General features: G+C 49.0%; 6 protein-coding genes across 9 annotated transcripts; 4 read left to right on the plus strand and 2 right to left on the minus strand.

Annotated features, from left to right (window-relative positions):
• Positions 1-201: 201 nt before the first annotated feature.
• On the plus strand, positions 202-3,214 carry LOC127767400 (F-box protein At4g00755-like). The gene is made up of 5 exons (XM_052292730.1): positions 202-550; positions 637-1,056; positions 1,169-1,347; positions 2,129-2,247; positions 2,750-3,214. The coding sequence occupies exons 1-5, from the start codon at positions 397-399 to the stop codon at positions 3,066-3,068; spliced, it is 1,191 nt and encodes a 396-aa protein (XP_052148690.1). The 5' UTR covers positions 202-396; the 3' UTR covers positions 3,069-3,214.
• A 626-nt stretch (positions 3,215-3,840) lies between these two features.
• LOC127767737 (dihydrodipicolinate reductase-like protein CRR1, chloroplastic) lies at positions 3,841-6,772 on the minus strand. The gene is made up of 8 exons (XM_052293175.1): positions 6,656-6,772; positions 6,446-6,568; positions 6,256-6,330; positions 6,105-6,170; positions 5,593-5,688; positions 5,066-5,505; positions 4,781-4,882; positions 3,841-4,696 (listed from the first exon to the last, which is right to left on the minus strand). Exons 1-6 carry the CDS (start codon positions 6,770-6,772, stop codon positions 5,494-5,496), a joined length of 489 nt encoding a protein of 162 aa, XP_052149135.1. The 3' UTR covers positions 3,841-4,696; positions 4,781-4,882; positions 5,066-5,493.
• On the plus strand, positions 6,696-12,324 carry LOC127767730 (U-box domain-containing protein 4-like). Of its 3 annotated transcripts, XM_052293166.1 has the most exons (4): positions 6,696-6,816; positions 6,999-7,272; positions 7,420-7,485; positions 9,870-12,324. In XM_052293166.1, exon 4 carries the CDS (start codon positions 9,911-9,913, stop codon positions 11,600-11,602), a length of 1,692 nt encoding a protein of 563 aa, XP_052149126.1. In that variant the 5' UTR covers positions 6,696-6,816; positions 6,999-7,272; positions 7,420-7,485; positions 9,870-9,910; the 3' UTR covers positions 11,603-12,324. The 3 variants fall into 3 exon arrangements, 2 of the variants coding, with proteins under 2 accessions (XP_052149126.1, XP_052149125.1); XR_008016501.1 differs by lacking the exons at positions 6,696-6,816; positions 6,999-7,272 and having other exon boundaries at positions 7,358-7,485; positions 9,870-11,760; positions 11,891-12,324; XM_052293165.1 differs by lacking the exons at positions 6,696-6,816; positions 6,999-7,272 and having other exon boundaries at positions 7,358-7,485.
• Positions 12,251-14,309, minus strand: LOC127767735 (peroxisomal membrane protein 11-1). Of its 2 annotated transcripts, none has more exons than XM_052293171.1 (8): positions 14,163-14,309; positions 13,659-13,859; positions 13,464-13,538; positions 13,301-13,375; positions 13,094-13,174; positions 12,931-13,005; positions 12,644-12,817; positions 12,251-12,545 (listed from the first exon to the last, which is right to left on the minus strand). In XM_052293171.1, exons 2-8 carry the CDS (start codon positions 13,848-13,850, stop codon positions 12,504-12,506), a joined length of 714 nt encoding a protein of 237 aa, XP_052149131.1. In that variant the 5' UTR covers positions 13,851-13,859; positions 14,163-14,309; the 3' UTR covers positions 12,251-12,503. The 2 variants fall into 2 exon arrangements, with proteins under 2 accessions (XP_052149131.1, XP_052149130.1); XM_052293170.1 differs by having other exon boundaries at positions 14,087-14,223.
• Positions 14,310-14,547: 238 nt separating this feature from the next.
• Positions 14,548-16,651, plus strand: LOC127767731 (riboflavin biosynthesis protein PYRD, chloroplastic-like). Its single transcript, XM_052293167.1, has 3 exons — positions 14,548-15,077; positions 15,464-15,765; positions 15,858-16,651. The coding sequence occupies exons 1-3, from the start codon at positions 14,697-14,699 to the stop codon at positions 16,444-16,446; spliced, it is 1,272 nt and encodes a 423-aa protein (XP_052149127.1). The 5' UTR covers positions 14,548-14,696; the 3' UTR covers positions 16,447-16,651.
• A 1,574-nt stretch (positions 16,652-18,225) lies between these two features.
• LOC127767733 (xyloglucan endotransglucosylase/hydrolase protein 31-like) lies at positions 18,226-19,446 on the plus strand. The gene has a single exon (XM_052293169.1). The coding sequence runs from the start codon at positions 18,371-18,373 to the stop codon at positions 19,307-19,309; it is 939 nt and encodes a 312-aa protein (XP_052149129.1). The 5' UTR covers positions 18,226-18,370; the 3' UTR covers positions 19,310-19,446.
• Positions 19,447-22,180: the final 2,734 nt, after the last annotated feature.

Here is a 22,180-nt window from a genome sequence, read left to right on the forward strand (position 1 = left end):
TGCAACCAGCGAGGGCAGCCACGTGGGTCGTGTAACCCGGCCCACGCATTCGGAGTCCAGCACGCCAAGGGCACACGCCCCACCCAATCACCCACGCGACGCGACATGAAGGGAGAGCGGAGAAGGCGGGCGCGACCGCTGCGGTGCGCCCCCCGGAAGCGGAAGCCCACCACAAAAGCCTTAGCACGCAAGGCAAAAACACACACACAAAAAAAAAGAGAGAACCAAGGCGAAAACGCAACGAAAGGCCGTGGAGGAGGACGGCGTTGCGTTGGCGGTTGGGCGTCTCGTCCCGTCTCGTCTCGTCTCCCCACGACAAGAAGAGAGGCGGTGCGCTTCTCCTCCTCCTCTCCTGTCCTCTCCTCCTCTCGTCGAGCGGCGACGCAGAAGAGTAGTATGGTGCCCGTGGAGATGGAGGTGGACGACCCCCGCGGCTGGGACTTCGTCGACTGGGTCGGCCCCGACGCCTCCGCCTCCATCTTCCGCTCCCTCGACGACCCCGCCGACATCGTCCGCGCCGCCGCCGTCTCCCGCTCCTGGCGCCGATTCGGTTCGCCCCCTCCTCCCAATCCACCACTCCTCGTGTTCGCGCTGCTTAGTTTGGATTTAATTTCTTGATTTGTTTGTTTTGGGCAGTTGTTGAGAACGAATTCAGCAAGAGCATATGCCTGCGGATATGCCCGGAGATCGCCAATTTCACCAGCGCGGAGGAGGTGAGCAGATCGCCGCCGCAGCCGCCGCACGCCGAGTCCAGCCATGGCGTCCAGCGCAAGGCCCTCGAGAGGGACTACAGGATCTACTCCTACCTCAGCGGCGCCCTCGTCTCCAACAGCCCCTCCATGGACTGCATCCTGCAATGCATCGGCGCCTCCAGCACCGACAACTTCCCCGACGAGACCATCGAGAACACGCTCATACCACACGATCGGGTCAAGCACCGCCCCTCCTACTGGTCCAGCGGCGGCCACGACGATCCCGACACACCAGAGACCTTGACGTACAGGCTCAACTGTGATATGTGCATCGTCGATGAGATCAAGCTGCAGCCATTCAAAGGTACAAGTCAGGATATGCCTAATTAAGACCGTGAATCTCAGAACGCCCTTGGATATTACAAGTTGCTTGCTCGATTGCATAGATTACACTGACCTCGGTTTCAAACTGCCAGCTTATTTTCAGTATGGACATCCTATATACTCTTCAAAGGCAGTCAGATTCCGGATGGGCCATTCCAAGCTTCCTCATGGCTCGGATTCCTTTGTTACGGTCGAGGATGAGAATCTGATGGCAATTGCTGACGAGAATTATGTGTGGACTTACACTTCACCAGAGTTCCCCATGTTGCAGGTGAGTTGTTGGGGCCTTTTCTTGTTTACTACTTTGTTGACCTGTCCACACCGAGCAACTTCATATTAAGACTGCTTTTAGATGCTTTATTCGGCCTGTCATGATCAATTGCTTCAACTCGAACATATAAAATAGAATTGTATCACCTTTTGGAAATTCCTAAGTTGGTATACCTGGGCAAGTTTTTTTTTTCGCCAGCATGGTGGCGAAGGAAGTCCGGTCAATTTTATTAAGATCATGAGGAGTGAAGTATGGTTTTTGTATTAGGTTCCATCCTAACATAGTTTGACAACTTAAAAGCTCAGGACAGGCCCTGAGGTAGGAAGAAGCACATATATACCTGGGAAAGTAGTTTGGCTTGTTTTGGCGGTTCTATAGAAAGTTGTCTCATTGCATTTATCAATATGAAAACCACATACACAATTTGGCATCCAGAAGTATACAACAAATTTGCATGTTATCTCAAATCAGCATTTCAGAGATTCTGGTGACATCATTTTATTGTTACTTCTCTATCATGTAGTATTTTAGTAGGAGGCTGTTACCTTTTTTGTGCTTGTTCCCCTTACAAACTACAGCAAATTGCTACAGGCTTGCCATCTAATTTATATTAATTTGAACCAATTAAGGATTGATCTGTTACCGAATTCCAAGCATGTTTTCTTTCCAGGTGGACATGATTATGCATTGCGATATTAGTGATGCTGTAATGATCTAATGAAGCAACACCACAATTGGGTAAAATACCATCCTTACTGATGCCATAACATTGATGTGATAGGAAAATGTGCTACAATCCTTCAAGCTCCCGCGCCCAGTCCTTTGCATTGGTGGTATAGTGAAGGTTGAACTATTGGGCAGAGTACAAAAACAGGAAGCAGATGATAGGTACTACATATGGTAAGTTCTTCTCAATGTTTAGCCTACTTATGTTGATTGGTCACCTTATATTTGCTGCTATAGTTTTGTTCAACAAATATTGAGGATGGCAAGAATCCTTTTTACGAAAAATCAGCATGACAAACCATGCAAATTTAGAGAGTCAACATATCGGCACTCTGGCTTGGAGTAGGGTACACATCTTTACTGGTTTTACTGCACCTTAAAGAGCAGAATTGTGCACATCAGAGTCATATTTCTATGCAATCGTAATTGCATTGCAATTTTGTTGATTTTGTTGTTACACTTTATCTGGTGGCATATGACGTTTTTTTTGCTTATGCTTGTATGCTTCAGGATGTAGGATGTGCATTTGTGCATAATGTTGGCATAACTATGAAAACATGAAAGTTTATCTCTGCAGTAGAGTTTTCTTTGCATATGCACTTGAAAATTTCCTTGAATATGGACAGTACAGATGCTTATAATTGCTACGCTTTTTTGCATGTTAAATGGTTCACAGTATCTGCCATGCTCAAGTGAGAGGGCGTTCACTTTCTCCAGTTTTCATGGTTGATACCTCTGATCCTGCTGGTTATTCAGTCCTCAAGTACTTGCCGGATGCAAAAATCCTACGCTCCGAGGACGCAATGCTGGACGATGGCAGCGAATCGCTGGAGTGGCACTCACTTGTTGCTAGGTACAGGCGGATGAGGCATCTAGCGATAATGAATGTGCTTCTTGGACCTGAAGAGTTCATGGATGAAGATGATATTATAGGTGGCGTGTTAATGGATGAAGATGATTTAGGTGGTATGTTAGAGGACGACCCTTTTGTGTAGGCTTGCTGCTACAGAACCACCCGGGTTTTAAATTCTCTGTAGTTAGTTTTCCTTGCAGACATCTGTGAAACATTCTGCAACTTCGTCGAGAAAATACAGTTGTTCTGATCTGGAGAGAAGAACAAATGGATTGTTACTGCGCTCAATCTTGATCATGTTTATATGCTCTGCTTTGTTGTTTATTTATTGCTGGGCTCATTCCGAGAACACACAATATTTATTTCTATGACAGATAGGCCTCACCGTCTCACGATAGCTGGAGTAGAAACCAAGGGGAGGAAAAGTTTGGATGGTTTTCAGTGGTTATTAAGGGAAAATTTTAAATCAACTCCAAGAAATAAAATTTTCCAAAATGCGAGTAACATATTCGTTTCGTTAGGTCAGATCTATGTGATTGGGGATAAACTGAGTGTGTGAAATTGAGGATATAGGCCTTGTTTAGTTCTAAACTTTTTCTTAAAACTTCCAACTTTTCCATCACATCGAAACTTTTCTATATATATAAACTTCTAATTTTCCATTACATCGTTCCAATTTCAACCAAACTACTAATTTTGGCGTGAACTAAATATACCCATAGCTACTGTGTATCAGTTGGACGAAGGGATGGAAGGAGGACATAGAGCGATTTTACAATTGAGTAATTATTCACTGCGTTGCTCCTCAAAAGAATTTGAATAGTTGAGAGTACCCGCAATGTAAGGACACAGAAAAGAGGAAGAACAAAGAACTAACTCTATCCATTGCAGTTACCTTTTGCATCGGTCCTAACCCTAACAATTCAGAAAAAAAATGGTCTCAAACCAAGCACCGAGTAGCTAGAAAACAATTCTGAGAAAGAAGATGCTCTAGTTTTTCTTAGTTTTCCTTTCTAATACGATGTTTACACGTGGCAGAGTTTAGTATCCCTAAGCAGATTATACATTGCAGATGCTAAAGAGGCCGAGATAGTAAAAGGAGAAAGGGCCCAAGAATCGGCAAAGCCCAAAGAGAGGCGAAAGGGAGCCTAGCGACCCCCGCTTCGCCCAAAGAAGCCGGAACAATCTTTCCCCGAGAATTTCTTGGCAGAGGCGGCGGCGGCGAACTCGCCGGGGAGAAGCGCAAGCGGGAGGAGAAGGAGGCCACTGGAGATGCACCCACTTCATCGGAGACCGCCAAAAGCGGCGGCGTTTCCCAGCACTCGATGTGGAAGACGAGCCTATGCTCCTCCTGCTTCCATCTGATTTCCCACCACTGGATAGGCAAATTTTGCATTCCCCACTTTTCATCTGATTCTGCTCTTCAGTTTTTCCGATTGTTTCCTAACTGTTATCAAATCTTTTCTCTCGCAAGTCCCTCCAACTGATAACTGATGGTGTCTAACTTATCTTCTGCAAGGAAGGTATCTAATTCTCGGTATTTGAGATGAAAATTCCTACAACCGTTCTAAACAATCCTACTACAAGAACTTCTCGAGACCATAAATCAAGTTCTGCGAATGAAACAATTTTTCTTTAGTGAAAAGCCATTATATCATCTACTGCACTACACAACATAATTACCTTCAAGCGTACCACCTTCCGTATTGCCAGATTTAGTCCTGGCATCAGGCATTGAACATTTGTCACATCATGTCTTAAGGTGTAAATCTGAAAATGTTGGTGACTGGTCAGTTGAACAGTTAAAAACGGTGCCCAGTCCAGCCATGTTTCAAGCAAACATATTATTGATACCTCTCCAGGGCCTGAGAAGTTGATTGATGTGCTGGAAGCAAGGCCTGGTAGAACCATACTGTGGACACGCACCCCATCTTCTCCAAGTATCTGACCCCTTGCCTTTTCCAAAACATTTGTCCATTAGTTTTGTGAAACAGTATTGTGCAGCTGTAAGCTGTTATAGAGGTGAAAACTGATTCCAGTTTGTACTTTCACTGTTTTATAATGAACTGAACAGACTACAATATCCGTTTCTGTATCATTAGATAGATAGTGATGCAAAATATTTCCCTCACAACTTACTGGATTATCAGAGATCTTCCCTGTTGTATATCTGACCAAGATCTGATATATTATTTGCAATCTGTATTGCATCTTGTGATGGCAAGTCCTGCCAATTTCAACCATTGATGTCTATCAGTCTTTGTACACCTGAGTATTTGTCTAGTATGTATTGACTACTGACAAGAGTGCTTCTAATGCTGATAGTTGTTGTTGAGTTTTTTCTTTGGCATTTGATTGATTGTTAGAATATACAATGTTTATTGCACATGATCTGTATCTGATGGTTTTGGAAGGCATACTTGTATGGTGAATTAAGAGTTACTACATGGAAAAGCCCATTACTGATGGGTTAGGTCTTGATTCCACTATCTCGACGCTATTGTAGTGGAATGAGGCCTGGATAGCAGCTTGTTGTAGGAGCACTGAGCCAATTGACAATGTTGGCGCTACCAAGCAACCTTGATCATGAAATCAGCACAAGTCATGCTAAAATGATGTTAAAATGGTAAATACATGATAATTGCAATAATGATGTATAGTATTACCATGCTTGCCTTCTCGCAGAATGCTGACAGCTCAGTTACTGTATCTAACTCAATGTTTGGAACGTACACCACACTGTTTAAACCAAATGCCGCTGCCTGTTTATGAACCATGTTTGTGTCGATAAAAACAATTAGATTTCAGAAGATTGTACAGAATCTGAATGGCATTATACTTCTTTATCAATGTTGTGCAGTGTGATTACTGAATTAGAGGGCACTCATGTGGTCCTGGTGACTAGTATTGGTTAGTTCATTGAATGTGAACTGTGACCTTTTTCTGTTATTTGGTTACGAAGCAAATAATTCTTTTACTCGTATAAACTCATGAATCGATAATAATGTAACCTTTTAGAGTAATAAGGTTATACTTGGTACAAGATTTAGTTACACTGCCCTGATGCTTCCCATTGAATGGATCAAACTGGTGTGTATTTTGTATAATCCTGTACCTCACAATCCCACTTTACAATGTAACTTAGTTTTTTTCCCCATATTGTAGGTGAGTAGCTTACCTGTTTGACATTGTCATAAACAGTTGAAGGTTCACTGAAATCAACCACCACTCCAGTTGCTCTCGACTGAAAGAACATAAGTTTCCATTAGCAAACTGTGCACCGTACAAGTGAGCATAAGCATTTTATCGGACAATGAAGAGGCCAGTACCTGTGCAATTGAGCCGAGAACCATTGTGAGATCATTGAGCACCGGAATTTCCAAGGCTTCTTCCATGCCATTTATCTAGAAGAACAATGCCGGCATTTATAAACTCTAAGAGACAAAGAACAAGCAGCTATTGCAGCGGGGAGACGGTCTAATTTCAAGGGAAATGGTGCATTCAGTGAATGGTGAGTACCTCTCCTGCATCTAGGCCTACACACTGAGAATCTATGGCCCCTGCAAGCTCCATTCCCCTTGCTTTGCTTACTGCCACTATTGCCGTTCTTCCGATTTCTCTTGTGGCCCCAATGATAACAACCTTTTCAATATACCACCAGATTTTGCCCTCAGAGCAAGTTACAGTGCTATTAGAGAAGAACATCCACAAGGTCATAACCCACAGTACCTTGATTGTGATCTGAGATGGCGGCATCTGCGTTGAGCAGAAGACCTTTGCTGCTGCATTTCTCCTGCCAATCTTTCCGGATGCTCTGGTATGAACAGAGTGGCATAAAGTAACCATGCTTTTGTTCTGAAGACGGAGATTACAGGAAAGCGAAGGTTCAGGTAAGCCATGTCCTCTCTATTTGTCTTGTTTTTCCCTAACCTTGAGCTACCTTATCCTGCTGTGAACCCAGCGTGTGTGTGGCTTAAAATCGCTTCGGTTGCACGCATATCATCAGCCTCTCTGGACCATCTGATTCCATGGTATTGTCAAACACCAATTTAACGCTATACTATTTTCACAGGATTTGCATTAGTCTGCATTAATCAGGCGTCCTGGAGCGAGCATATTGTGATTCATCAATTCACATGGAGAGATGGTGAATTGGTGACCATCGCCGTGGTGTACCGATGGTGTGGATGATGCTGATCCATGGTCCGAAACCCAAATTAGCTCTCACTGAAAACGGCTGGCCGAGCCCAACAGCAACAAGGTGCCAAAACCCAAACATTGGCACAGGCATACGAGGCACTTGTCGGGGCAGCAGAGTGCAGACGCGAGAAGCGGCAGGTAGCCAGGTACAAGTAGCCATTGCTCCCCATCTTCTTCTAGTCGTCTTCTCTCCCACTCGCACGCACGCACACTCGAGTGATGAGTAGAGTAACAAAGACGGAGAGGAAGTTGATGAGCTCATGAGCATTTGATGGTTTCTATCTTGGTCACAGCATTGTTCGGGCTCTTGTGCGTCTTGGCCATCGCCGTCGTGGAGGGGAGGAAGAAGAGCAGAAGAGGTAATGGCTTTCTTTTGACTCTATATATTGTATATATTCTGGACAAAGCTTTTATTCTTACATTGGCATGTCATCAAATTTACGTAAACCTTTTGTGCCGTAGAATCTAGCGCTGCTACGTTGCTTTACCCGACTTTGTATTTATTTCATCTTCCAAGCCAAGTATCCACTTTCTGCCTCTGCTTTTGTCACCTTTCGATACGTCACGCTCGCAGCCTGCTTATCTTATTTGCAAGAAAGCAAATTCGTTTCAATTCTTTCAGAAGAATAGACTTTATTCATGAATTGCAAAATAAGTTTTTTTTTCCTTCGGTATTTCCCTTTCTTTTATTCATTACATGAAAGAGACATTGCACGCACACATTGTATAACACAGGCAACATCACATTGACACTTTCGTGAATACATTCTCTAATATAAACTCAAGAAGATACAGATCAGGGGCAGCTCCTAGCCACTAAAATTTTAGAGAAAATGCACCACCGATTTATTTATGTGTATTATTGGTGGGAATCAGGATTTAAATCTTGATTGCTTCATCACTAGTGTAACCCTTTTCCATTTGGTTGTTTTCTTCGTTCTTGTTAGTGAACAGGAGAGGATTTTTTTTTTCTCAACTTATTACTATCTGGAGTACTCCTGTTTGTTCACGTTCGCAACATAACCAGGAAGAAATCATATCGGAATGATAAGGCTGCCGCTGTTAGCTGAACACAACTGAAACGTTTGCAGTGTTGCATTCGGATCAGAGGAGGAAAAAAAGCTGTACCTGCATGCAGGACAGGAGGGGCATAACAGTAATTTGACACTGGGCAGGCGTGATCTCGACAGGGACGTCTCGGTAAATCCACCCAAACCGAAGAAGCCTTGGGCGCCTCGTCCAGTCAAGAGCCCAGAAAAACCCATCTGGACTCACTGACACGTGGGCCCCACGGGACCGGCTCTCCTTTGGATGGCCGGTGCGATGCAACCACGCGCACTCGAGTGTGGCTCGAGCCCGACCTGATCAGGAACCCGATGCGCCGTTGCTGGGCTCGGTCGGATTCGGGCTCGTGACTGCCGCTGCTCCTCAGTCACTGACAACACTGGGCCACCCATTATTGTGCTGCTACTGTAGCAGAAGTACGTGCGTTGCGTTTGCATCGCGTCGCATGTGCGCACGGTTTGCCACGACGCCCACTCGCGCCTTTTCTAGTGGTCGCGCAAAGTTTGTTGCTTACACTCTCTCTCACTGACGCGTGGGACCCACCAGGCTCAGCCCTATTGTGGCGGTTACCGGCTTGGTTGAATCGTTGCCTTGTCAAAATGACAACGCGTCCATGTGTTAAAGAAAGCACATGATCTTTTGATTAAAACACAATAAAGTACTTGCACTGTTACCAAATCGCAAATCTTACACCCCCCCCTCTTGCAAAGATACGGCAATTACCAGCTTGCTTTTGCTGTAATCGCCATGTGCCCAGTGACTACTAGTACCACGAGCCCTTTTTGTTTTTTCTTTTGCTCATTGATTGATACTAGTGAGGATGTTGGAATTTTGCCTAGTACTGTAGGCGAGCAATGGTGTCCTGTAGTATGCCTGTGCCCCTCCTGCTTGGGCAAGTACCACTACTGCCAACATGCAGTAGATTTATAAACCCATCTAGTCCTTCGTGCCGGCCATTCGTCTCATTCCCCTCGAGTCCAAAACCCACTCTGTTTTTAACCTCATCTGGCTGACGCATTAAACCTTGGTCAAACTCAAAAAAGATGCGAAATCCAGCAAGAGGAGGGCACATTTCTACCAACCCGTAATCTCCACGGACGCCTCTGCCGCCTTGGTACGGCAATTGATGTGAGACGTCTCACCCGACCAAAATCTGAACAAAAAAAAATCTCTTACTTCTTCCGTCCCAAAATAAAGCCATTTTTTAGGTTGTCACAGGTATTAAAAAAGTATGTGAGAATAATTAGAGTAAGTGTGTGATTCATTGAAAAGAGAAAGTAGGTGAAGAAAAATGGTTGTGATTGGTTGGGAGGAGGAGGTAGGTGAAGAAATAGCTTCATTTTGGGATAAGACACTGTGTTAAAAATAGCTACATTTTGGAACGAAGGGAGTAGCTTATAGCTTAGCATAAGTGTGGTGCTCATGGTTGCAAGTATCTTTCCACGCTGCAATGGCGATGTGCTGCTACTCATGCTTGTCCTAGTTGTTTTTGTGCCTTAAAAAAAACAGGAGGATTCCTTCGTCTCCCTGCTCGTTTCTTCTCTAGTGTTTGTTCCCTTGTTTCTTTTCCAGTCTTGCTTTGCTCTGTTTTGTTTGTTTGCTTCCTCCTATCTTAGCTAAGCTTAGGCTGATAAGCTAGGAGCATCCTAGCTGCGAGCTCACTATCCAACCACTCCAGATCACGGGCACGACGAGCACTGCTGCGAAATCTACCAGGAGATGAGTCTATGGAAGCATCCGGCCGCGGCCGGAGACGGCGAGGTGGTGGAGACGGTGGTCGAGCTGCTCGCGCGCGTCCGGGGGATGGTGCCTCCGGCGCTGGGCGCGGCCGGCGCGGCGGAGGGCTTCCCGGGGCGGTGGAAGGCGATCGCCGCGAAGCTGGAGGGGCTCCCGGCGTGCCTGTCCGACCTGTCCAGCCACCCTTGCTTCGCCAAGAACGCGCTGTGCCGCGAGCTGCTGCAGTCGGTGGCCGCCACGCTCGCGGAGGCGGCGGAGCTCGCGGCGCGGTGCCGGGAGCCGCCGGCTGCCGGGAAGCTGCAGATGCAGAGCGCCATCGACGCGCTCGCCGGTAAGCTGGACCTCAACCTCCGGGACTGCGCGCTGCTTGTCAAGACCGGCGTGCTGTCCGATGCCTTCACGCCGCCGCCTCCGACCGACGAGGCGACGTCGACGGCGACGGCGGCGCAGGCGGACGTGCGTGAGCTGCTCGCGAGGCTGCAGATCGGGCACACCGAGGCGAAGAGCCGGGCGGTGGATGGTCTTCTCGAGGCGCTCAACAAGGACGAGAAGAGCGTCCTCTCGGTGCTTGGTCGCGCCAATGTCGCCGCTCTGGTGCAGCTGCTCACGGCGCCGGCGACCAAGGTGCGGGAGAAGGCCGCCACGGTGATATGCCAGCTTGCGGAGTCCGGCGGCTGCGAGGGGCTACTCGTGTCGGAGGGCGCGCTGCCGCCGCTCATCCGGTTGGCCGAGTCCGGCAGCCTCCTCGGCCGTGAGAAGGCCGTCATCACGCTGCAGCGCCTATCCATGTCATCTGACACCGCCCGCGCCATTGCCGGGCACGGTGGCGCACGCCCGCTCATTGAGATGTGCCAGACCGGGGACTCCATCTCGCAGTCCGCGGCGGCCGGCGCGCTCAAGAACCTCTCGGCGGTGCCAGAAGTGCGGCAAGCATTGGCCGACGAAGGAATCGTCCGCGTCATGGTCGGCCTACTGGATTGCGGCACCGTGCTCGGCTCCAAGGAGCACGCCGCCGACTGCTTGCAGAACCTCACGTCGAGCAGCGACAGCTTCCGGCGCGCCGTCGTGTCGGACGGCGGGCTCCGCAGCCTGCTCGTGTACCTCGACGGCCCGCTGCCGCAGGAGTCCGCGGTGAGCGCGCTCCGGAACCTGGTGAGCGCGGTGTCCCCCGACAGCCTCGTGTCGCTCGGCGTGCTCCCGCGGCTGGCGCATGTGCTCAGGGTCGGGTCAACCGGCGCGCAGCAGGCGGCGGCCGCGGCGATCTGCAGGATCTCCACCACCACGGACATGAAGCGCGTCGTCGGCGAGCACGGCTGCGTGCCGCTGCTGGTGCGGATGCTGGACGCCAAGTCGAACGGCGCGCGCGAGGTCGCGGCGCAGGCCATGGCGAGCCTCGTGGGCTACCCTCCCAACGCCAGGGAGGTGAGGAGGGACGGCAAGAGCGTGCCATGCCTGGTGCAGCTGCTCGACCCGAGCCCCGCGAACACGGCCAAGAAGTACGCCATCGCGTGCCTCCTGTCGCTCGCCGCGGCCAAGAGGTGCAAGAAGCTGATGATCTCGCACGGCGCCATTGGCTACCTCAAGAAGCTCTCCGACATGGACGTCGCCGGCGCCAAGAAGCTTCTGGAGAGGCTGGAGCGCGGCAAGCTGCGCAGCCTCTTCAGTAGGGACTAAAGCAGCTGTAACTACAAAGCTTCACCACTTACACGTTACGTTGCCAAGTTTATTTTTTTTGTTGTATAACCTGTATAAAAGATCACATCTTGTTTTCACAGTCTATGGAACACGGGGCTTGTGCAGTGCAAATGCTCATCTTGACTGAATATACTGAGGTGTAATTTTCCCTATATTCTTTGTGATGGATACTACTCCTATGTAGGAAAGCAAATTATACTATCTGGTTAAACCGAAATTAATGGATAACCGGTGTACTCAAGTTATTGTTTAATGTGAACATTTCAGTAAGCTAATGTGGACGACATGATGACGCTATCAGCATGGGAGTGAGATAATTGGTGTATGATATGGACCAAACGCTGTATATGATGTGGAAGCAACTCTACTCGCGCGTGCGCCTTGCTTGAGTGGACAGTTGGACACATGATCTTCGCCCATGATGATTAGCTGCTCAATTTGCCCGATTGATAGTCAAGTGTTCATCGGCTGGTAGCGTGTCACCCTTTTAGCGTGATGACGCACCAAACTGCCGTGGTGACATATGCAGTGTTATGCCATAGATACTTAGTATTAGTGAAGAACTATTATAACATATCTCTCTCAAAAGAAATTATTGTACTTCTATTCTACTAGCATGTCGGGGAGTAGTGGGCATACATGCTCCAATGAGTATAAATTTGGCAGCCATGTTGGAGTACAAAGTAGAAGACATGCATGAACACATAAACCATGTTCATTACAGTTCAGGAGGGTATTGTGTGAAGCCATAAACCATACGTACAACTGAAAGTATTCTATACTGATTATCATAGACAGATTATCTCACAATCCATGCTTAAGAATTACGTCTGCAGATTCCACTGATGGACTCCCTTTGGGCTACAACGGCAAATATCCATCATGCCTTCACTTTGATAGCGGGAGCACGAGATGGAAGTTGCTGCATGGCAAAATGGGACAGTTGAGTACAAAATTCCAGTGCTAGTCTCACTAAAATTCTCCAAGAACATTGACAGGATGAACAGATTCAGTGGGTACCTGATAGCAGGAAATGAGTGAGGTGACGAATCCAAATGCCCCTGTTACCCTTGGATTGATCTTCTTGGGTGACAGCTGAAGAAGCCCTACGGCCACCACAACATCCATGGCCGCCTTCACCAGTGCTAGCAGCCGTTCATCCGACTGTTTCATCTTGCTCTTGTACTGGTCATTCTACAAACCAAGCAGAAAAAGAGCGAGAAGGTTAATTGCATAAGCTCTATAAAATTTGTACTCAATCGTCATCAGTTTCCAGTGGGATGCAGAGATGATGAAAGAATGCACACCTCATATTTGTCAGTATCCCTTAGCTCTCTCGCCAGCTTCCTCATTGATTTTGATAGCCTCTTAAGCTCTCCAAGCTGCCAAATGGTATATATATGTTCAATGATTTTTATTGACTATCAAAATGAGGTAAAGAATTGCAGTGAATTACTGAAGTATTTATACCTCAACTAGCCCTGCACAGACTGAAGAGGCCATCCAGCAGTAGAGGGATATCCTTACAATCCGGTCTGTGCGCTCCTTGTTCTAGCAGCAAGAACAGAAAAAAAAATATCATTTAGACAATCTTGTATATCAACACAAGGCAAAAAAAAAAAACACGCACACACACACACACACAAAACTGCTGAACCGTGTATCAATCTTGACAACCTTGTATATCCCTGTTCTTCCCAACCATACAAATTGGTCCAGGAACAAGAAAGTCGAGAGCAGCGCATTTTTGGACTGCAATTGTAAAAGCCTTTGGTTAACAATCGCATCATTCTCAAGCAGATAATTCTTTGTTCGAATTTTTGTAAAAGAAAAGAAATACCTTCCCAAGCAAGACCAGTGTAAGAGGAGTCCCCTTAGCAGGAGGGCTGATAAGACCATGCAGATCATTGACCCACTGCAAATGCAAGACAGAAACAGTTCAAAGAACGTAAGTTGCCTGACGCTGAGTTAACTGCTGTTCGATACAAGTATCAACTAGTACTAGCAAGCAAGGAAGGATATCATCGTTAGTGACCTTGAGAAGCCGGAAAACTTTGCGAGCAAGGGTGGTGGACCTGTCGACATCCTGTGCCGTGCCAGGCTGCCCGTTACTGATAAACTTCGAGCCGTATTGGATCGCCCTGCATATCTTGTCCCTGGCCTCGGCTTTGTTCAAGTACAGAACAACAAGGCCGAGCTCTGCTCGCGTGGCATCTAACGTGCTCATCTTCCTACCCTGAAGTAACCAAAGACGAGAGAGCCACAGAAAATTCACAAAATCAAATGCACATATACAACATATCTACCAAAGCACCTCATTTAGCTACTTCTATGCTTTCTTCAGATTAAAAAAGCTTGTCTGGAAATGAAACTAGTGCACTGCAGCATAAGCCTGGAAGCATCGCTAGAATCAGCAAAGGTGCAGGAAGCAGTGAGATTAGGGATGTCTGATCAATTAATTACCTTGCTATTGCTAACCAGGGAGTAGGATGCAGCGCTGCAGAGAAGAGAGCGAAGTGGATAAAGGAGGGACGGCTACCTGATGTTTGCCGAGCCCTTCCACTCCTCCTGGAGACTGGAGCAGGGAGGAGCAGTGGCTTTCTTCCCCACGGCTATTTCACCATTCGATTGGTGTGGATTGAGATGAGATGAGATGACTCGTGGTGGCTGGACGGGGCGCGATTCCTCCCTTGGATTTGGAGACTGACACGTTTGGATTTTAGTCCCCCCCTTACGTGTGGACACACAGGAAGCTCTGAATTTATAATCCGAGGTTTTGTACTGACATGAACGATGATATGGGCCTGAATTTGTAGCAAACGCCTCTCTATTGGGCCTCTGAAACCAAGAGATGCAGTTGGACCTGGCCTTTTTCGCAAGGCCCAACGTTGATGAGGAAAAGCAGATCGAACGCGACCCGGCGATGGATCGACGGCGGCGCTTCGTCGGCGGCGCCGGCTCCGGCGGTTTCGCGAGATGGTGCGGCGGCGTGAGGCGGCGTTGCGTGGGTGACCCGGAGACTCCAACCAAAACGCTCCGGCCGATCGAGAGCCTCTCCCGGATCTGACGTCAGATGAGGCCGTACCGTAACCACCTCGCTTTCTATCACACAAACGGCTCGTTGGATTGGGGGAGTCTCCTCTGCGCGACGGACATGGCCTCCTCGCTCGTCTCGCGCACCCACCTCACTCCGCGCCCCGCCGCCGCCGCCTCGACGGCCTCTCCTTGCAGCGCCCGCTTCGCGGTCCGGCGGCGCCGTGGCCTCGTCGGCGGTGTGCGGTGCCAGGCGCAGGCGAGCGACATGGACGGCCACTACATGCGGCGGTGCGTGGAGCTGGCGCGCAAGGCGGCCGGACACACCAGCCCTAACCCCATGGTCGGCTGTGTCGTTGTCCGCGACGGCCGCGTCGTCGGCGAGGGATTCCATCCCAAAGCCGGCCAGCCCCACGCCGAGGTCAGGTCAACTCTCTAGTGCTCTTACTTGTTTCCTCATACGCGTTAGACTTAGACATAATCAAAAGGTTCCTTTCGATGCTGCTTTGTGCAAGATTAAAGTTGTTGACGTTTGTGGAATCCATTCAAATCTTGATGCAATCATTGTGTTAAGAATTCACACTAATCTTGATTTTTGGGCACGCCATCGGTAACATTGCAATGTGTGCATATGGAAAAGATGGAAATTGTAAATATTAATACAAGTAAAATTGAAGCTCGTTGTAACACACTGCAGCACACTGCATTGCTGTAGGAACATTGTCCATTGCCTATTTTATCACCTGCAATGGTCATGTATAATGAAGTTGATAATATCCTAACATATTTCAGTGTTACCATCTGCAGGTGTTTGCTCTGAGAGATGCTGGGGATTTAGCAGAGAATGCAACAGCCTATGTGAGCTTAGAGCCCTGCAACCATTACGGGCGGACACCTCCCTGCACTGAAGCACTCATCAATGCCAAAGTTAAAGATGTTGTGGTGGGGATGACTGACCCAAATCCTATTGTGGCATCCAAGGGGATTGAAAGGCTCAGAAGCGCCGGGATAGATGTGAGGTTGTGCGTGGATGAAGAAGCGTCATGCCGCAAGCTAAATGAGGCTTACATCCATCGCATGCTTACTGGGAAGGCCTTTGCAACTTTAAGGTAGATATTCAAATATCTTTGCAACTGTTATTTGTTTGAAATATATGCAATGCGGAATGTTGGTGAATTTTAATCTGTTACATGAATAACAGAACTACACTCTCGATGAATGGAGTTGTCATCAATCAGATTGGGAGTGGAGCTGATCAACCAGAAGGATACTACTCGCAGTTATTGAAAGAATACGATGGAGTAATAATTTCAAGCAATTTTGCCAAGACAAATACCTTGCCTGTATCCCGTGAAGCTGGTGCGAAGCAGCCTCTTTATATCATCATAGCGCAGGGCGAAAATTCCCAATTAAACATTCCGTTTCTCAAAGAAGAGCGTGCAGCCGAGGCAGTAGTTCTGTCGGATAGTCCTATCACTGTGGAGTCAGCAGGAGTTGATGTTTTAGTCCTTGATCAGATGAACCTGGATGCCATTCTTCAACTTCTTGCACAACGAGGGCTATGTAGTGTGCTGGTGGATTTCAGGGAGGCTGGAGGAGGCATTGCATCACTTCTGAACAATTTTCAGGATGACAAGCTGGTACAGAAGGTTGTTGTGGAGCTCCTGCCTGTCTGGGCGGTCAGCAAAGGGCCGAGCGACCTGGCGTTTGGTGGGAGCCAGTCATTTCCACTGAAGGATGTGGAGCACAGTGAGGTAAATGGATGCGTGCTGCTTCAGGGCTATGTGTAACAAACTTTTTTGGTTCGAGGTTGATCCTGCCCTGAGTAGCGCTGCATATTTTTACCTCTCACTCTCTCTCGTTCTGGCTCTGGTAAACTGTCCGTCATGTAAACTTACCTGAATCTGCAGTCAATGCGGTGGTGCTCCTAGACAGGGATCTGGTTCTTCTGATTTTTACAGTATCATGCAATAAATCTATGAGAGAACTGCGAAATACTACTGTATCTAGCACTGTTCGTTACTGTTTCGAAATTTCTGTAGATCAGAAAACACTTTGCCAGGTACTGTTTAAGTGCGCTGTAGTGTATTTTCTAGTCCATTCATCCTGGACTGAGATTTTGACAATTTAGCTCTTTTAAAAACATATTTTAAGAATGAACCTAAAAAAATAACATATCAGTGCCATATAGTTCGACATTGAGGCCTCATTACGTTCAAAGGATTTCCATAGAATTATTGTAGGAATTAAAATCATACGATTTTTTCTTCTAATACGTCCCAAACCCTTCTAGGTTGAGTATTTTTGGATGGAGGGAGTACATCATTCGTTTTATAGCAATAGATCCTACCAAATTCCTAAGGATTAGTCTTACAATTATATTCTATAGAATTCTTAGCATGAGGTAAGACCTCTTGGAAAAATTCCTATGGATTAAAATGCATATAACATTCTAATCCTTTATTTTTCATATTCCTATAATTTGAAAATCCTTTGAACCGAATAAATCCTGAGAGTCTCGCTGAGCTGTCAAACTCCACATTAGTAGAAGGTCACATTGATGCACACGGGGACTGTTTGGGTGAAGGCTAACTTTGCCACAACTCCATTTGCCATAATTGTGTTGGCCGTAACTGTGGCAAACTTTGACTAGAAAATGAGAGTATGACATGTGGGCCAATGTGCTAATAAAGTGTTGTTTGACTGAACTGTGGCACTCAACCAAACACTAACCTAAAAAATTATGGCACGCCTAATGTTTAGTGTGGCAAACTGTGGCCACCAACCAATTAGCCCTTAGTCCCCTTCTTACAGTTATGTTACATTTTCAACATTGTTTGAATGACCCTTAGTCCCCTTCTTACAGTTATGTTACATTTTCAACATTGTTTGAATGAAAGCAATGAGTATTTTAACATGTAATATGGATTCAGCACCAAACACCTCCCCATGTAGAACTTGTACCATCTTAGCGAGTCAAGTTGAGATATTATACCTCGGTACCATTGTTGATTGCACATAGCTAAAAACCATTATTTTTGAAGTTTTTTGCAAGTCTATTTCTAAAATAGGCTAAATTTTCAAAATTTCAGCCATTTTGGATTGGATGACATGAGGCGTACCACAAACACAAACACATGGTAGGATAAGAATCCAGTGTGCAGTCATAGTAGAGATTGCAAGCTTGGCAGTTGGTCAGTTGGGACCGTTTTCCATCGTTGGATATGGCAATGAACGGTCCAAACAGATACTACAGTAGTTTTAAACTGTAAATGCTACATGAACACGCTTTGTACGGATTTTTGTGAACAGTATTTATGCTGTGTTTAGTTCCTTCCAAAGTTGAAAGTTTGGGTTGAAATTGGTATGATGTGACTGAAAAGTTATGTGTGTATGATATGTTGATGTGATGGAAAAAGTTGAAAGTTTGTATCTAAACATAGCCTTAGGTAAGATCTAAGGACATCAATTTTTGATCCAATGATGGCTATAGGACTGTTTAAGTTACAGTAGCTATAACTATGCAGGTGATCCCAATCCAAGCATACGGTACTCCGACAAATACAAACACGAGTCAAAAGTCAAAAACCTACCGAACGTGCACCGCGCATTATCTTGGATCAAGCCCAACCACTACAACACTAGTTCTCGGGGCTGTTCGTGAGTTGGACTCTCCACTCCTCTGCTGCTCAGCTCTCCCTGTCCCTGTCCATCATGGCGTCGGAATCCGAATGCGTCGCCGTTGCTGAGCCGCCGCACGTGCACCTGCACCTGCACCCCGACGGCACGGAGCCACTGGCCCACATCGCCGTCGACTACTGCCCCGAGGCCTGCCACCACGCCTCCGAGGACGGCGAGATCCACGTCACCTACGACGACCGCGGCGGCGCGCGCTGGCGGTCCCGCTGCCGCTTCCTCCCAGGCGGCGCCGTCGCCGCCACCATCCGCGCGCCGGCCGGGGACACCGCCGGCCTCAACTACAACCTCTACCTCTCCTCCCTCGAGGGCTCCCGCGACATGGACGAGATCGACTTCGAGTTCCTCGGCCACGACAAGTGCGCCGTGCAGACCAACTTCCACGTCGCCGGCGGCGGCGGGAGGGAGCAGATCCACGTCCTCCCGTTCGACTCCTCGGACGGATTCCACCACTACGCCATCGCCTGGGGCGCCGACGCCATCGAGTGGCGCATCGACGGCGAGCTGATCCGGAGGGAGGAGCGCGTCGCCGGCGAGCCGTGGCCGGAGAAGCCCATGTTCCTGTACGCGTCCGTGTGGGACGCCAGCCACATCAACGACGGGAAGTGGACCGGCACCTACCACGGCCGCGACGCGCCATACGTCTGCAGCTACAGGGATATCAGGGTGCCCCTTGCGCTCTCGTTGGAAGACGAGGAAGATCCATACAAGTGTGCATGTGTAGGAGATGCGTCTGCTGCCATCGCCGCCGCCGATGCTGCGGAACAGGTGGATGCTGGAGATGCGCCTGCTGCCGCCGCCGCCGCTGATGCTGCGGAAGAGGTGGATGCCGGAGATGCGCCTGCTGCCACCGCGGCCACCGATGTTGCGGAACAGGTGGATGCCGGAGATGTGCCTGCTTCCGCCGCCGCCGCTGATGCTGTGAAAGAGGTGGACGCCGGAGCTGGTAAAGATTAGATGATTAGATCTTTGCGCCTGTACTGTTGTTCGTTTCTGTCGTTGATTTGTGGGGGAAACGTGTTTGAAGGTTTGATTGTAACAATAACATGAAATCTTGTATAAGTTGGTTCAATAAAATGTCTGAATTTTCTGCATTTGGTTATGAAGTTTTCAGCATCTCTGTTCAGCATAATTTTCTTGTTCATCGTTTGGTAATAGGCCTATCCTCGATACAGTTGCACAACAATTGTCAGGAGAAAATGTGCATAGCTGTCCACTAATATGGGTATATTGAATCTCAGCAAAGTCTTATATGCAGTGTATTCTGCAAAAGAAATCTTTATTGATGTAGTATTGAGAAAATTCGGTTTTATCAGTTAAGTTTAGGTCTTATTTGGATTGGAGGAATTTTTTATAAGGATTTGCAAAGGATTCAAATCCTTAATATTCTATTTCTGTGGGGCAATCTAGCGAAAAGGGCCCCCGGTCGCTCCGCCCCAGGGGCGACGCGGGTGGCGATTCAAGCTGTGCCGCCCCCTCCCTTCCCCTGCTCTCCCTAGCCTCGCCGCCGCCAGAGCAGCCGCCGGCAAAGCCGGGCGGAGGCAAGGAAGGCGGCGGCGGGGCTTCCCATCTCCCTCGCTCGTGGTCAAGGCGGCTGGGGCGTCGACGAGACCGGACGACGGGAGTGAGGCGACGACGACGAGAGTGAGGCGACGGCGACGACGTCGAGTTCCGGCGCTGCCGAGCACGGATCCGGCCCTTCCGTGGCCGGATCTGGTCCTCCCACCGGCGGGAGTCGTGGGGGACGGCAGGATCCGCCGTCCTCCCGGCCGGAAGCGACGACGCCGCGGCCTGCCAAGGAGAGGTGGGGGCTGGCGCGCCCGAGCCAGTGCGGCGACGGCAACCGTGGCGGGAGGCCGGTGACGGCGTCCAATGCCATCGTTGGGACGGTCGGCGATGGCGGGAGGCCGTGCGACGCGGCGAGCGGCGCGGGGCTTGGCGGCGACGGCAGCGCAAATCCCAGATCCACGCCAACTCGGTGCGGCTGTGGCGGCGGCGGCAGCTAGCGACGGCAATGGCTGACGATGGCGACTGGCGACGGTGGCGGCAGCAGCTAGCGGCGGCGGTGGCTGGCGATGGTGACTGCCGATGGCGGCAGCGGCAGCAGCTGCGGTGCCTGCTGGCGTCGAGGCGGCTCCTAGCTGCTTGCTGGTGGAGGGCAACGGCGCAGCGGCGGTTTGCGGAGGCGGTGGCAGCGGTGACGGCTGCCGTGAATGTGGAGGCGGTGGCGACGTCGACGGCGGGGAAGGAGTCGGGTGCGAGGCGAGGATGGCGACGGCGAGGTGGCTGGGTGTTTCGGCAGCAGCGGCTGCGGTGGTGGTGACCATTTCTGCTGTCACTGGAGGCATGGCGACCTCGGATGGCTAGCTGAGGGCGTGGGAGACGGCTGCATCTGGCCGGCGCGGCATTGTTTGGTGGAGGGGTCGGAGACCGGCTTGGCACAGAGAAGCGCAGCTGATGGCAGCGGAGGCCGGCTCGGCGCGAAAGGCGCGGGCGGCGGAGATGGAGGCCGGCGTGGCGCGAGAGGCGCGGCCGATGGAGGGAGGCCGGATTGGCGCGAGAGGCGCGTCCGGTGGAGGAGGTCGGGTTGGCGCAGAGAGGCGTGGCCGGCGGTGGAGGAGGCGACCTAGGTGTGAGGAGGAGCTGCCGGTGGGTGTGGCGCGGTCTTCGGCGCACGAAGGCTGGCCGGCGGGGGACGCCGGTGTAGGGGTCCCACATGTCGACAAAGCTTGTGTGGTGATGGAGCATCGGTGCGTCAGCCGTGGATTCGCAGGTGGTGAGCGGCGGGTGAAAACCCAGTCTAGCCTTGGTTGGACTGACAACGATGCTTGAGGGCGTTGTTGTGCTGTCTCACCCCTCAAGGTGGTTGCCGGGCGAAAGCCCAGTCTTGGCTCCTTTGAGTCCTGACGGACGGCGGCAGCAGTTTTCCGTCGCTTCTCTTCTTGAAGACGTCGTTTTTGGCATCCCCTAGGGGCCGATCTCGTCTGTGTCCCTTTATTGGTCTAGTGGCGGTCGGTCACGCTTAGCGGCGGCCGGTCCGGTGTTAGCCTTCTCCTGGGCTTGTGTGTTGGCGATGTCGGCGTGTGGGTGGTGGTGTAGTTTTTTCCTTTTTCCTGGTTACGATTCTTCAGGGTTGTAATCTTGTAATTTTTTCCTGCTCTATCAATAGAACTTCGCACCGTCTTGTTTGAGTCGTTCAAAAAAAATATTCTATTTCTATAGGGTTCTTTGGGATCGAAGGAATGCAACTTAAAAAATCCTATGGATTTGATTTCATATGCCTTATTCCAAAGAAACAGCAAGCATTAGTTCATAGCACATGCTCATGTTTTATTTTCCTTTGAAAAGTCCAACACACACTCTTTAGTTCTCTCTATTTTCTCTCTCTCTCTCTCTCTTACCAAACAAAGTTTCTTCAAAATTCCTATAGTTTATTTTCAGTGAAACATCCAAAGGCACATATTATTTGTGTTTTGATTTTGATATCTGTGAGCTGTAGAAGAGCGTGGCATTCTATTTCTACTCTCTTTTTATGTTTTCATGTTCGTCTGAGAATTCTGCGTTCAAAGCCGATTACAACGTCCAGGCCCACAGGTCGCTGATCTGCGGCCCGTCAACCTGTACGGTATAGGCCCAAGAGATAGCGATCAGTCCTGGGCTCCGTCTCAAAAAGGCTCACTAACTACTACTCCGTACTGTATAAGGCTGCGTTCGGGAGTCATCGTTTTTTACGCGCACGATGTGTTTATATGCGAAAGTTATTTAAAAAATTATATTAATCTATCTTTTAAAAAATTAGTAAATATTTAATTGATCGAGCGCTAATCG

Source organism: Oryza glaberrima, chromosome 3, assembly GCF_000147395.1.
Source record: "Oryza glaberrima chromosome 3, OglaRS2, whole genome shotgun sequence".
In the NCBI taxonomy this organism is placed as follows: Eukaryota; Viridiplantae; Streptophyta; class Magnoliopsida; order Poales; family Poaceae; genus Oryza; species Oryza glaberrima.

What these genes read in the sequence shown, in the direction of transcription:
- LOC127767400 (XM_052292730.1), top strand. Translation starts at nt 397, where the DNA reads ATGGTGCCCGTGGAGATGGAGGTGGACGACCCCCGCGGCTGGGACTTC. An exon ending in CCGCTCCTGGCGCCGATTCG is followed by an intron (nt 551 to 636) that starts GTTCGCCCCCTC and finishes TGTTTTGGGCAG; the next exon opens with TTGTTGAGAACGAATTCAGC. An exon ending in CAGAGTTCCCCATGTTGCAG is followed by an intron (nt 1,348 to 2,128) that starts GTGAGTTGTTGG and finishes TTGATGTGATAG; the next exon opens with GAAAATGTGCTACAATCCTT.
- LOC127767737 (XM_052293175.1), bottom strand. Translation starts at nt 6,772, where the DNA reads ATGGTTACTTTATGCCACTCTGTTCATACCAGAGCATCCGGAAAGATT. An exon ending in CATCTCAGATCACAATCAAG is followed by an intron (nt 6,569 to 6,655) that starts GTACTGTGGGTT and finishes TATATTGAAAAG; the next exon opens with GTTGTTATCATTGGGGCCAC. An exon ending in TAGGCCTAGATGCAGGAGAG is followed by an intron (nt 6,331 to 6,445) that starts GTACTCACCATT and finishes TTGTTCTTCTAG; the next exon opens with ATAAATGGCATGGAAGAAGC.
- LOC127767730 (XM_052293165.1), top strand. Translation starts at nt 7,398, where the DNA reads ATGGTTTCTATCTTGGTCACAGCATTGTTCGGGCTCTTGTGCGTCTTG. An exon ending in GAGGAAGAAGAGCAGAAGAG is followed by an intron (nt 7,486 to 9,869) that starts GTAATGGCTTTC and finishes CAACCACTCCAG; the next exon opens with ATCACGGGCACGACGAGCAC.
- LOC127767735 (XM_052293171.1), bottom strand. Translation starts at nt 13,850, where the DNA reads ATGAGCACGTTAGATGCCACGCGAGCAGAGCTCGGCCTTGTTGTTCTG. An exon ending in CACTGGTCTTGCTTGGGAAG is followed by an intron (nt 13,376 to 13,463) that starts GTATTTCTTTTC and finishes TTACAATTGCAG; the next exon opens with TCCAAAAATGCGCTGCTCTC. An exon ending in TCTGTGCAGGGCTAGTTGAG is followed by an intron (nt 13,006 to 13,093) that starts GTATAAATACTT and finishes ACCATTTGGCAG; the next exon opens with CTTGGAGAGCTTAAGAGGCT.
- LOC127767731 (XM_052293167.1), top strand. Translation starts at nt 14,697, where the DNA reads ATGAGGCCGTACCGTAACCACCTCGCTTTCTATCACACAAACGGCTCG. An exon ending in CCGGCCAGCCCCACGCCGAG is followed by an intron (nt 15,078 to 15,463) that starts GTCAGGTCAACT and finishes TACCATCTGCAG; the next exon opens with GTGTTTGCTCTGAGAGATGC. An exon ending in AAGGCCTTTGCAACTTTAAG is followed by an intron (nt 15,766 to 15,857) that starts GTAGATATTCAA and finishes CATGAATAACAG; the next exon opens with AACTACACTCTCGATGAATG.
- LOC127767733 (XM_052293169.1), top strand. Translation starts at nt 18,371, where the DNA reads ATGGCGTCGGAATCCGAATGCGTCGCCGTTGCTGAGCCGCCGCACGTG.